The following is a 15,000-nucleotide window of genomic DNA, read 5'->3' as shown; positions in this document are numbered from 1 at the left end:
ACGCTTTGTCGGTTCACACAGAAAATGGCTATATCATCCGCGTACGCAAGTACTTTCACTTCAGATGCTTGTAGCTTGAATCCACGGATTCTTTCATTATTAATCAGGCTTAAACAAAAGGGCTCTAGATACAAGGCAAATAGAAGAGGGGACAATGGACATCCTTGCCTCACTGACGATCGCACGGCTATTGCGTCAGTAAGACTTTTATTTACAATAATACGGGTAGAGCACCCAGCGTATGCCATTTTGACTCCATCTACGATAACACTTCCGATATTTACATGCTCTAAAATGGTGAAAAGGACGTCATGTGAAACGTTGTCAAATGCTTTTGACAAGTCAAGCTGCATCATTGCTACATGTCTTCCGTCTGCATCACAACACTCTAAAACGCATCTTGCTGTGTGTACATTCGTACAGATAGTGCGGCCCTTAATGCCGCACGTTTGGTGTGGACCTACCAACTGTTTAATGACACCTTGCACCCTCCTTGCCAACACTTTCATAAACAATTTATAATCCACATTTGTGAGGCTTATAGGCCGATAGGACTCCACCGATAGAAGTTTGACTGCGTCATCTGATTTAGGAATTAAGACAATATGTGAAGCTTTGAAAGATGGCGGCATTTGTTTAACATGGTATGCTTCCTTTATTACGCAGTACAATGCCCTGCTGGCTTCTGATTTGAATTTCTTGTAAAAAGCAGCCCCTAATCCGTCAGGACCGGGTGATTTTCCAGCGCTTATTTCTTCTATAGCCTGCTCAATTTCAAGTACACTGATTGGTTGCTCAAGCCTGGCTTTAACTTCATCCTCAAGCCTGGGCATGGTCTGCAAAAACTGATTTTCGAATTGTTCTTTCCTTTGCTTAGCCCGCCCAAGTAGCTCACTATAGTACTCTGCAAACGCTTCTTTGATAACCTCGCATTCTGTTGCAACTTCGTTATGGTGAAGTATCTTTTTAATTTTGCTTTTTTCCACGTATCTTTTCTCGTCACCGAGTGAGCGCTTGTTCGGTGTCTCGCCAACCCATAATCGCTCTGCTCGTGCTCGCACAATAGCTCCCCTATATCTTTCTTCATCGATAAGCTCAAGTTTATTCTTAACTTCTTTAATCTGCTTCGACCACAATCCAGGCGTCCCGCTATCTAGGTTCAGCAACAAGTTGAGTTGACGGTGCAGATCTTGCTCGTTCTCTTTACTGACATGTCGTAAAATGGTTGCTCTTTCTATTGCTTTCATTTTTATATTGTTCTTAAAACTTTCCCACTCACTCATCCAGTCCCCTGATTTCGTCGCAAACAGTGCGTTGAACATTTCCTTTACTTCGTTCATATAGCTCTCATCATCCAAAAGTTTAGAATTAAATTTCCAAAGCTCCCAGTTAAATTTAGATTTATTTTCCTTTGCTCCTATGCAAAAAACTACTAGGCTGTGATCTGTAAAAGACACGTGCTTAACTTCATAACTTCGGCACAGAGGCGCGAGTTCTAGGGAAATGTATGCACGATCAAGCCTCGCATGGCTTTCTCTTTGGAAATGGGTGTACTGGCATTGTCCATTAGGTGACAGAAGCCAACCAACATCTTCTAGATGATACTCTGTGGTTAACGTCCTTAATAAGTGTGCGCTGGGGTCCTTCACAGGCTGAAGTTTTACGCGATCTTCAGGCATACATACACAATTGAAGTCACCCACCATAACAACACATCTTTCACCCTTCAAATGCTGTTCGAGCTGCTCGAAGAACAACCTACGCTCCCCTTCCTTATTAGGTGCATAGACGCATATCATACGCCATTTCAAATTAGAGAAGGAAAAGTCAACAACAATCAGGCGTCCAGAAGGGCACACTGTGACTGCCTCCTCGACAATGCCCAGACTGTTGCGAATAAAAATAACACATCCTGCCGAATTGCCAACAGCATGACACACACATACATTGTACCTATCTCTGAATGGTTGCACCATGCGGTCCGTTTGTTCTTCACTTTCTACCTTCGTTTCTTGTATAGCGACCAAGTCCAATTCGTTTTCAAGAAATAGCCGACTAACTTGATATTGCCGCCGCCTCGCTGTCATTCCGCGAACGTTTAAGGTGGCTATACGTAACGCAGACTGGAGGTTTACTGCCATTTAATTGCAAAACAAAAGGACCGCACAGCGCTTACCACGGCAGTCTGGGAAGCAGTTGAGCATGTGCACTTGCTTTTTTGGTTGAGCCCGTAGCCACTGCGAAGAGGCCTTGCTTCTCGGTCGAAGCACCTTGAAGGGTTTGTCCAGTTCCTTGTGCACAAACTTCACAATCGCTCTTTGCTACGAGGGCGGTGTCCCGACCGTATTCCGGTCGAGGGAGATGTTTGGCTTCGGTCTGAAGCTAGGTCGCCGTGGCATGACGGCTTTGGGGGGCGGTCCCTCGTTGTTAGTGTAGTCAAGGCCGTCTCCTGCTCCCACGCTGTCCCCGTGCGTTCTTTTTGAGTTCACAGTTAATTCCATCGGCTCCCGCTGACTTCCATTGCCTGCGGCTGACGCTGCTCTTCGGTCACTACTAGACGCAGCCTTCGTAACTTCAGGTGACTGCATGCCGTCCTGGGTGTGTTCGTCTGGCTGGCCCTCCGACAAGGTGCTCTCGGAGGACTTCTCAGCAGCCTCCGAAGGCGTCTTTACTTGTGTAGCAAGTGACTGGCTTTTCGTGTCGCGGCTTGCGGCCTGCGTGGAGCCTTCAGAATTTTCGGAAGACGCGTTAGGGCATCGCGTGGACACTTCTAGCCGCCCTTTCGCTGCTTCCTCGGCGTCGGCTTCATCCATAATGAGGTCTGAAGCGTCCTCTTGTTGCAGTGGTCCAGTAACACTCGCGTAAGTTTTAACGCACATGTCCTCCCGATGACCAAAGCGCCTGCATCGGGTGCAACGAGGAACACGACACTCGCGTCTAATGTGCCCCGCAGTCAGGCACCGGAGACAAAGCGGAGCTCTGCCCGGCACTACAACCAGAGCCAACTCGCCTGCTACGCGGAGCTGGTGCGGGAGGTCATCCACCGAAACACCGGATTTCAGCTTGAGCCCAATTACTCTTGTCGTTGATGCTTTGTCCGCAACGCCACTGACACGCCACTTTTCTTTCGAAATGTCCGTTACCTTCCCAAAAGGTGCCAGGGCAGATCGCACGTCGTCGTCATGGACACCGTAGACAAGCCAGTGCAACTTCAGCCTCACGTCCTGGTTCATTGGGTCGATGATGACGCATCGTCGTTCCTTCACCTTGAAATCACGCAGGGCCAACATTTTCTTCATCCCGTCTCCGCTCTTGAATGTAAGCGCCCAGACGTGATTCATCTGGTACGCCCCCAAGGCAATCACCTCGGGGAGCATATCCAGACTATCCAACGCATCGCGGAAGTCTTCCACGCGATACGGCCGACATCTCACATCGGCATGCAGAAAAACAGTATTTAAAACATTCCGACCTGATGGCAGTTGAGGCAAAATGACTTGATAATCCTGGTCCGGTAAGTCCGCAATCCTGTTTCCGCGACCCAGCTGGGCCGCTGTTACCGCTCCGTCGGAGCACATGATGGCACGTCCGTTCGCCTCGGCGGCCGGAAGTAGAATCCCTGAGCTACACCCCCGCTTTCTTGCATTGTCGCCTAATATATTATCACATTTTACACAAAGAACATTACTGCACACAAACACGCACACTACACACACACACACACACACGCACACACACGCACACACACGCACACACACACACACACACACACACACACACACACACACACACACACACACACACACACACACACACACACACACACACACACACACACACACACACACACACACACACACACACACACACACACACACACACACACACACACACACACACACACACACACACACACACACACACACACACACACACACACACACACACACACACACACACACACACACACACACACACACACACACACACACACACACACACACACACACACACACACACACACACACACACACACACACACACACACACACACACACACACACACACACACACACACACACACACACACACACACACACACACACACACACACACACACACACACACACACACACACACACACACACACACACACACACACACACACACACACACACACACACACACACACACACACACACACACACACACACACACACACACACACACACACACACACACACACACACACACACACACACACACACACACACACACACACACACACACACACACACACACACACACACACACACACACACACACACACACACACACACACACACACACACACACACACACACACACACACACACACACACACACACACACACACACACACACACACACACACACACACACACACACACACACACACACACACACACACACACACACACACACACACACACACACACACACACACACACACACACACACACACACACACACACACACACACACACACACACACACACACACACACACACACACACACACACACACACACACACACACACACACACACACACACACACACACACACACACACACACACACACACACACACACACACACACACACACACACACACACACACACACACACACACACACACACACACACACACACACACACACACACACACACACACACACACACACACACACACACACACACACACACACACACACACACACACACACACACACACACACACACACACACACACACACACACACACACACACACACACACACACACACACACACACACACACACACACACACACACACACACACACACACACACACACACACACACACACACACACACACACACACACACACACACACACACACACACACACACACACACACACACACACACACACACACACACACACACACACACACACACACACACACACACACACACACACACACACACACACACACACACACACACACACACACACACACAGAATGTCGCCGAATTTAACACCTCATATTACATGGAGAATTAAATACGCGAGAAACGCAGAACACGAGTTAAAAAGCCACACCACCTTCACCTCAGGTTGCGTGATTCCTTAAAATTCCCTCACTTGCAACAGTGTTCCATTCTCTGAAGGCTCTCTGCTCGTAGTAGAGCATTGGGCTACTGAGGACTGCTCTAAATGCCCCATCAGACCACGGCGTACGGAATGTGTGCATTCGTTCTCTAAACAAGTCTATAATCTGATTCCGAAGCTAAAGGGTAGGGTAGAAGCATTGGTACAACCAACTGAGACGTTTAAGCGCAGCAGAGTCTGGGTTAATCACCTGTGAGTAAATGGAAGGAACGAACATAAAAACAAAAATGTTCGGCTACTTGGAGGTGCCGGGGATTGAACCCGGGGCCTTTCACATGCAAAGCGAACGCTCTACCTCTGAGCTACACCCTTTTTTTTTTTTCTTTATTGCCTGGCTTTGACACAAATACACCGCACTGGAACTCAAAACAACAGGAAAAAAAGGAATAATATATGTACACAAAGGTAGCTAGCGTTGCCTACCACCCACTGAGGGGCAAGCATTGTCACGTTTAAAATTCCTTGAGCACCGTCAAAGGTTCCAGCTTTGACAGCCACTCAGGAGCACATGGTTGCAATTTAAGCACGTCGAGCCATCGCTGCACACTTTCACGGAAATACATGCGGGCTGGCCGTGCATCTGGATCGCAGTGATAACCAGCCATTCGTGCGCGCCATATACTGTGGAGGCACATTAACATAACCTGGTCTAACGGCATATCATCGTGGTTATCCAATGGCAAATACCTAATGCCATGGGAATCAAGTGGCAACTGTTTTTTTATTGTCCTTTGCAGAACATCCCACAAATATACCCCCTCCCAGCAATGCAAAAACACGTGATCTATTGTCTCTGGCTGTTTGCAGATGAGACATTGGGCCCCCCACGGTAGGAACATACCCTTCTCCTCCATAAATGATTTTACACTCAAAGTACCGGTATGTAGCATAAAGAAAAACGTTTTAGCTCCCGGAGCAACTTGCATTTTTTTTACGCGTTTTAGTACATTACTTCCTGTGCCTCCATAGTATAAAGCTCGGTACAAGGGCACCGGGAACACCACTTCACAAACATCCTTGTATAATGTTCTCCTGTTAACATTACTTAAATACTCTTTCGAAAAACGTGCGCTTAAGAATTTCACACTCAAAACAATTTCCCTAAAGAATCCAAACAGAGAACCAGGCATACATTGAGTATAAACTACGAAATCAGGCAACGTTCGACCAAGTCTCTGTTGACACACTGTGCGCAGGAATGGATCGCTGGCATCCCTAAAAAACATAAACCGGTTGACAGTCTGTCGCACAAACAAATGACCCAGACCAAGCCCCCCATGCTTCACCTGCCGGAACAAATTTGTCCGACTGCACCTCTCCCAACTCGAGGCCCAAACAAACACCGCAAAAACTCGATGCAATTTTTGCACATTTACACGGGAGCAATGCAACACTTGCATAACGTACCATAACTTACTAATTAAAAACAGGTTGCAAACTGCGGCTCTTGCAAATATTGATAATTGAGCGCTTTTCCATTTCTCCGCTTTTTCACTGGTTTCTTTGACCTGCTCTCGCCAGTATGGCTCGCTTTCCTTGTAAAATTTCAAGGGCACACCCAAGTACTTTGCAGGCGTTGTAACCCTCGACACATTAGCGAAAGTGTCGGGGGTCAGCTGCCATTCTCCGTGCCAAAATCCCAGGCACTTACCCCGTTAACTTTACTCCCTGTGACTTTGCTAAAATGTTTTACCACATCCACTGTCCTCTTTATACTCTCCTTATTTACACAAAAAACCGCAACGTCGTCTGCGTAAGCCAACAATTTGACTTCTGACTCCTGCAGTCGAAAACCATCAATGTCATTGTTTTGTAGGATGCTTAAACACAACGTTTCAATATAAATGCCGAACAAAAGAGGGCTGAGGGGGCAACCTTGGCGCACCGAACGTCGTACGTTGATGGGGGCCCCCAGTGACTTATTGACAATTAATCTCGTAGTGCAGTTACGGTACGCCAAAGCCACTCCCTCTCGAATAACAGAGCCGACATTAACATAGTCTAATATACTTAACAGAATAGTATGTGCCACACAATCAAAAGCTTTCTCCAAGTCCAACTGCAGTAACGCAACACATGCATGAGTTGCATCGCAGCATTCGAGCACACTTCGCGCTTTGTGAATGTTCTGAAAGATAGATCGCCCTTTGATACCGCACGTTTGGTGAGGGCCCACTAGTTCGCATATAACCGTTTGTAGTCTGCCAGCAAGCACCTTCATATAAATCTTGTAATCAACGTTTGTCAGAGCAATGGGCCTGTAAGACGACAACTGCCTAAGCTTATCTGGTTGGTCAGTTTTCGGAATAAGTACTGTGTGCGACGATCCGAAAGACGCAGGCAGTGCCTTCAGTTCATACGCTTCATTAAATAAGGCACACAACAAAGGTGATAGCTGTTCCTTGAACGCTTTATAAAAAGCCGCACTCAGGCCATCAGGCCCGGGTGATTTCCCTGGGTTTAAATTTTCTATTGCCTGCTGCACTTCTTTTTCGCTTATTGGCCGCTCCAGTCTTTCTTTTTGTTCGTCATCAATTTTTGGCATCGCGTCAAGAAAGGATTCTTTAAAACGGTCCAAATAAACCTCTCGGGACGAAAATAGATCTTCATAATACTCCCGGAAAGCTTTCGCGATTCCTTCGTTATCAGTTTCAGTGCGTCCTGCCCAATCTACCTCTGCCACGTGATTTCGCCTTGCATTTGCTTTTTCTATTCCCAACGATCTTTTTGTCGGCGTCTCATCCATGGCCAATTTTTCCGCTCTTGCACGCACTAACGCTCCTTGGTATCTGTCTTCTTCTATCAAGTTAATCTGTTCTTTTATTTTTCGAATATCCTCTATCCATCTGCCGGGTGCCTTACATTCCTGTTCGTGTAGTTTTGCGAGCAAAGCCTTAAGCTGGGTTTCTGTAATTTTCTTCTCGTACACCAGGCAACTGGATCTGTCAATGGCTTTAATTTTAATCTGTTCCTTGCACAACTCCCACTGTTTCCAGATTTCGAGCCAAGTCCCTGGCCTCACTTTAATCAATTCATTCAATACCACGCGTCTAAAGGCATCATCCTTAAGCAATTTGTTGTTGAATTTCCATAACTCCCAGCTAAATGCATTGCTTCGTTTTTTGGTGCCGAATAAGCATTGCACCAAACAGTGATCCGTGAATGTCATAGGCACCACTCGGTATTCATTGCATGAATGAATCAAATCCAGCGACGCGTAAATTCTGTCCAGACGCGCGTGGCTAGAACCTTGGAAGTGCGTGTACTGAACGGCACGCGGTCCTTCCAAGCAATCAGCCACATCCTCCATATTCCATTCGTTTATTACCTGGCATAACATTTTAGTGCTCTTGTCTCTGAATCCGCGTGTGCTGGTTTTGTCTCGAGCATTAAGTACACAGTTAAAATCGCCCAGCAATACTACCTGCCTTTCCGTACTTAACTGCTGCATAACATTCTCGAAAAACACTGTTCTTTCCTCCACACAGTTAGGAGCGTACACACAAATAATGCGCCACTCAACACCGCTGTATACACAATCAGCCACTACACACCGTCCAGAAGAGCATGAGGAGTAGCCCTTTACAACCAGACCAGGCAGCTTTTTGACGAACAATACACACCCGGCCGATGTTCCAACTGCGTGGCTAACAATGGCGTAAAATCTAGCCGTGAAACGTCGCACCATGCTCCCGGTCTCTTCCTCCCCATCGACCTTAGTTTCTTGCACGGCAAGCACGTCAATATCGTGGTCAGTTAAGAGCCGGTGCACCTGGCTCTGCTTCTTTTTGCCTGCCAATCCCCTGACGTTTAACGTGGCTACTCTTAAGGTGGTTTCGGGCGCCATTTTCATCAAGGGTGAAGAGACCGAAAGCATGGTGCTTACCTTTCCCGTCTAGCGCGTTGCTAGACGCCGTCGTTGGATCCATCCCCGTCCGGTGCGAGCGGCTGACCCGACAGCGGGGGCACTTTATCCGCTGCCCGTCTCTCTGATGATATGTTTGGCCGCGGACGTAGCGTGGACCGCCGGGATTGCCCCGTTTTTGCTGGTGGCTCGTCGACGCTGGGGGCTGACACCTGGTTACCTTCAGGTTCGGACTGTGTGTGGGATCGCTTGGCTGGGGCTGGGACGCTTGGCTTACGAACAGCACTGGTGTCCGAGTGTTCCTCCCCATTATCCTGTTCCATACCATTTGCCGGCTCAAGTGCCGTGCCTTCCTCATTGATAGTGAGCTCAGGTGCAGAGTCCGCTCTGCCCACATCCCTCGCAGCCTTGCCGCTTTCTGCCGAGTCCACCGATGAATCCGTCTCCCGTGTCTTCGTTCGCACCTCTCCGGCACCCTTCGCCGCCTCCTCCGCCTCGACCACGTCCATTGTGAGCTCCGCCGACCGTTCCGCAGTTCCATGTCCCGCGGCCGAAGCGTACGAAAGCACACAGGCAGCCTCGTCATGTCCGTAGCGTCTACACTTTGGACAACGCGGTACCTTACATTCACGTCGAACGTGACCGGTACCGCGGCAGCGCAGGCACTGCATCGCTCGCCCAGGCACAACGACAAGGGCTAGCTCTCCGGCAACTCGCAGCTGGTGAGGCAAGTCGTCGACCTTAATGCCGGGTTTCAATTTGAGGAGCACAGTCCTCGTGGTGGACCCCTTCTCCTTGACGCCTTGAACTCTCCACCTTTCCCGGGTCACCTCGGTCACAATCCCAAACGCAGCAAAAGCCGTCCGGATGTCGTCGTCTGCCACACCGTGCAACATCCAGTGAAGTCGCAACTTCACCTGTTGGTCTTCGGGATCAATAATGAGGCAACGGCGTCCCTTAACTTCGATTTCCTTGAAAGCCGCCAATTTCTTCGTTGCTTCGGTGCTGCTTAACGTGACCGCCCAAACATGGTTAATCTGATACGCCCCCAACGCCACAACGTCGGGGAGCGCACCAGCCTTGACCAGGGCGTCGCGGAAATCCTCGACCCTGTATGGCCTGACTCGCACATCGCCGTGCAAAAAAAGCGTGTTAAAAACAACGCGTCCGGTGGGCAAAGTTGGCAGAATAATCTGATACTCGGTATCGTCCATGTCGTCGAGCCTGTTTCCGCGGCTGGAAAGGGCCGCTATCGCCGCTCCGCTGGAGCACATGATCCTGCGACCGTTCACTACGGTGTCCGGAAGTAGAATGACCTCTGAGCTACACCCCCGTTTTCTTTCAATGTCGCCTAATATATTATCACATTTTACAGAAAGAACGTTACTGCACACACACACACACACACACACACACACACACACACACACACACACACACACACACACACACGCACACGCACACGCACACGCACACGCACACGCACGCACGCACACGCACGCACGCACACGCACGCACACGCACGCACGCACACACACGCACGCACGCACACGCACGCACGCACGCACACGCACACACGCACGCACGCACGCACGCACGCACGCACGCACGCACGCACGCACGCACGCACGCACGCACGCGCACACACACGCACGCACGCACGCACACACACACACACACACACACACACACACACACACACACACACACACACACACACACACACACACACACACACACACACACACACACACACACACACACACACACACACACACACACACACACACACACACACACACACACACACACACACACACACACACACACACACACACACACACACACACACACACACACACACACACACACACACACACACACACACACACACACACACACACACACACACACACACACACACACACACACACACACACACACACACACACACACACACACACACACACACACACACACACACACACACACACACACACACACACACACACACACACACACACACACACACACACACACACACACACACACACACACACACACACACACACACACACACACACACACACACACACACACACACACACACACACACACACACACACACACACACACACACACACACACACACACACACACACACACACACACACACACACACACACACACACACACACACACACACACACACACACACACACACAGAATGTCGCCGAATTTAACACCTCATATTACATGGAGAATTAAATACGCGAGAAACGCAGAACACGAGTTAAAAAGCCACACCACCTTCACCTCAGGTTGCGTGATTCCTTAAAATTCCCTCACTTGCAACAGTGTTCCATTCTCTGAAGGCTCTCTGCTCGTTGTAGAGCATTGGGCTACTGAAGACTGCTCTAAATGCCCCGTCAGACCACGGCGTACAGAATGTGTGCATTCGTTCTCTAAACAAGTCTATAATCTGATTCCGAAGCTAAAGGGTAGGGTAGAAGCATTGGTACAACCAACTGAGACGTTTAAGCGCAGCAGAGTCTGGGTTAATCACCTGTGAGTAAATGGAAGGAACGAAAATAAAAACAAAAATGTTCGGCTACTTGGAGGTGCCGGGGATTGAACCCGGGGCCTTTCACATGCAAAGCGAACGCTCGACCTCTGAGCTACACCCCCTTTTTTTTTTTTTTTTCTTTATTGCCTGACTTTGACACAAATACACCGCACTGGAACTCAAAACAACATGAACAAAGGAATAATATATGTACACAAAACTAGTTCGCGTTGCCTAACCCCCACTCAGGGGCAGGCATTGTCATGTTAAAATTCCCTGAGCACCGTCAAAGGTTCCAGCTTTGACAGCCACTCAGGAGCACATGGTTGCAATTTAAGCACTTCGAGCCATCGCTGCACACTTTCGCGGAAATACATGCGGGCTGGCCGTGCATCTGGATCGCAGTGATAACCAGCCATTCGTGCGCGCCATATACTGTGGAGGCACATTAACATAACCTGGTCTAACGGCATATCATCATGTTTATCCAATGGTAAATACCTAATGCCATGGGAATCAAGTGGCAACTGCTTTTTTATTGTCCTTTGCAGAACATCCCACAAATATACCCCCTCCCAGCAATGCAAAAACACGTGATCTATTGTCTCTGGCTGTTTGCAGATGAGACATTGGGCCCCCCATGGTAGAAAAATACCCTTTTCCTCCATAAATGATTTTACACTCAAAGTACCGGTATGTAGCATAAAGAAAAACGTTTTAGCTCCCGTAGCAACTTGCATTTTCTTTACTCGTTTTAATACATTACTTCCTGTGCCTCCATAGTATAAAGCTCGGTACAAGGGCACCGGGAACACCATTTCACAAACATCCTTGTATAACGTTCTCCTGTTAACATTACTTAAATACTCTTTCGAAAAACGTGCGCTTACGAATTTCACGCTGACAACAATTTCCTTAAAGAATCCAAAAAGAGAGCCCGGCATACATTGAGTATAAACTACGAAATCAGGCAACGCTCGACCAAGTCTTTGTTGACACACTGTGCGCAGGAATGGATCGCTGGCATCCCTAAAAAACATAAACCGGTTGACAATCTGTCGCACAAACAAATGACCCAGACCAAGCCCCCCATGCTTCACCTGCCGGAACAAATTTGTCCGACTGCACCTCTCCCAACTCGAGGCCCAAACAAACACCGCAAAAACTCGATGCAATTTTTGCACACTTACACGGGAGCAATGCAACACTTGCATTACATACCATAACTTACTAATTAAAAACAGGTTGCAAACTGCGGCTCTTGCAAATATTGACAATTGAGCGCTTTTCCATTTCTCTGCTTTTTCGCTGGTTTCTTTGACCTGCTCTAGCCAGTATGGCTCGCTTTCCTTGTAAAATTCCAAGGGCACACCCAAGTACTTTGCAGGCGTTGTAACCCACGACACATTAGCGAAAGTGTCGCGGGTCAGCTGCCATTCACCGTGCCAAAATCCCAGGCACTTACCCCAGTTAACTTTACTCCCAGTGACTTTGCTAAAATGTTTTACCACATCCACTGTCCTCTTTATACTCTCCTTATTTACACAAAATACCGCAACGTCGTCTGCGTAAGCCAGCAATTTGACTTCTGACTCCTGCAGTCGAAAACCATCAATGTCATTGTTTTGTAGGATGCTTAAACACAAAGTTTCAATATAAATGCCGAACAAAAGAGGGCTGAGGGGGCAACCTTGGCGCACCGAACGTCGTACGTTGATGGGGGCCCCCAGTGACTTATTGACAATTAATCTCGTAGTGCAGTTAAGGTACGCCAAAGCCACTCCCTCTCGAATAACAGAGACGACATTAACATAGTCTAATATACTGAACAGAATAGTATGTGCCACACAATCAAAAGCTTTCTCCAAGTCCAACTGCAGTAACGCAACACATGCATGAGTTGCATCGCAGCATTCGAGCACACTTCTCGCTTTGTGAATGTTCTGAAAGATAGATCGCCCTTTGATACCGCACGTTTGGTGAGGGCCCACTAGTTCGCATATAACCGTTTGTAGTCTGCCAGCAAGCACCTTCATATAAATCTTGTAATCAACGTTTGTCAGAGCAATGGGCCTGTAAGACGACAACTGCCTAAGCTTATCTGGTTGGTCAGTTTTCGGAATAAGTACTGTGTGCGACGATCCGAAAGACGCAGGCAGTGCTTTCAGTTCATACGCTTCATTAAATAAGGCACACAACAAAGGAGATAGCTGTTTCTTGAACGCTTTATAAAAAGCCGCACTCAGGCCATCAGGCCCGGGTGATTTCCCTGGGTTTAAATTTTCTATTGCCTGCTGCACTTCTTGTTCGCTTATTGGCCGCTCCAGTCTTTCTTTTTGTTCTTCATCAATTTTTGGCATCGCGTCAAGAAAGGATTCTTTAAAACGGTCCAAATTAACCTCTCGGGACGAAAATAGCTCTTCATAATACTCCCAGAAAGCTTTCGCGATTCCTTCGTTATCGCTTTCTGTGCGTCCTGCCCAATCTACCTCTGCCACGTGATTTCGCCTTGCATTTGCTTTTTCTATTCCCAACGATCTTTTTGTCGGCGCCTCATCCATGGCCAATTTTTCCGCTCTCGCACGCACCAGTGCTCCGCGATAACGGTCTTCGTCATTCAGTTGAAGTTTTTGCTTTATTTTTCTAACGTCGTCCATGTATAACCCTGGCGTGTTACACTCCAGGGCTAACAATTTATCTAGCAAAGATCTTAAATGCATTTCATTTTGTTTTTCTTGAAACCGTATGCAGCTGGCTTTTTCTATAGCTTTGATTTTAATTTGTTGCTTACAGAGTTCCCATTCTTGACCCAGTTCGTGGGTGTCCTCCTGACAAATCTTACCAATTTCTTCTTCTACTAGTCTGGTGAATTGCTCGTCATTCAGCAGTTTATTATTTAACTTCCACAATTCCCAATTAAAACCGCTACCTCCCTTTCTTGTTCCAATTGTACACTGAACCATGCAGTGATCTGAGTACGTTACCGCCAAAACATAATACTCCTGGCATTTTGGGGCCAGTTCTGCGGACACATAAATCCTGTCAAGGCGGGCGTGGCTAGCACCCTGAAAATGAGTATACTGAACCCGTCGCTCGCTCGTGAGACACTCTGCAACGTCTTCCAGTGCAAACTCGTCGATCAAGCGCGAAAGTACCTCTGTGCTACGATCCCTAAATGTACGATGGCTAGTTTTGTCACCGGAGCTCAGTACACAATTGAAATCTCCCAGAAAGACAAGTTGCTTATCCGTGTTTAAATACCCTTCAACAAAATCAAACAAAGCAGCCCTCTCATCAACTACCGTAGGTGCATATACACAAACAGCACGCCACTCAGCCGAGCAAAAGCTAAAATCGAGGACCACACCCCGACCC

General features: G+C 48.1%; 2 protein-coding genes and 1 non-coding gene across 3 annotated transcripts in view; all 3 read right to left on the bottom strand.

Annotated features, from left to right (window-relative positions):
- Positions 1-986: 986 nt before the first annotated feature.
- LOC146171810 (uncharacterized) lies at positions 987-3,605 on the bottom strand. Its single transcript, XM_084586314.1, has one exon. It carries the CDS (start codon positions 3,576-3,578, stop codon positions 2,322-2,324), a length of 1,257 nt encoding a protein of 418 aa, XP_084442440.1. The 5' UTR covers positions 3,579-3,605; the 3' UTR covers positions 987-2,321.
- A 7,948-nt stretch (positions 3,606-11,553) lies between these two features.
- LOC146171808 (uncharacterized) overlaps positions 11,554-15,000 on the bottom strand; it is a 5,075-nt gene continuing 1,628 nt past the window's right edge. Inside the window, exon 2 of the mRNA XM_084586342.1 lies at positions 11,554-11,625. Within this exon, the coding sequence (XP_084442468.1) occupies positions 11,554-11,625 (72 nt within the window). The remainder of the gene's footprint in view (positions 11,626-15,000) is intronic.
- On the bottom strand, positions 11,676-11,747 carry TRNAA-UGC (transfer RNA alanine (anticodon UGC)). The gene has a single exon. It is a non-coding gene; the product is annotated as a tRNA-Ala (tRNA).

This window comes from Amblyomma maculatum, unplaced genomic scaffold (genome assembly GCF_055883805.1).
Source record: "Amblyomma maculatum isolate TAMU_Amacu unplaced genomic scaffold, ASM5588380v1 scaffold_18, whole genome shotgun sequence".
Lineage (NCBI taxonomy): Eukaryota > Metazoa > Arthropoda > Arachnida > Ixodida > Ixodidae > Amblyomma > Amblyomma maculatum.
This window is presented reverse-complemented; position numbering and strand designations above follow the sequence as displayed.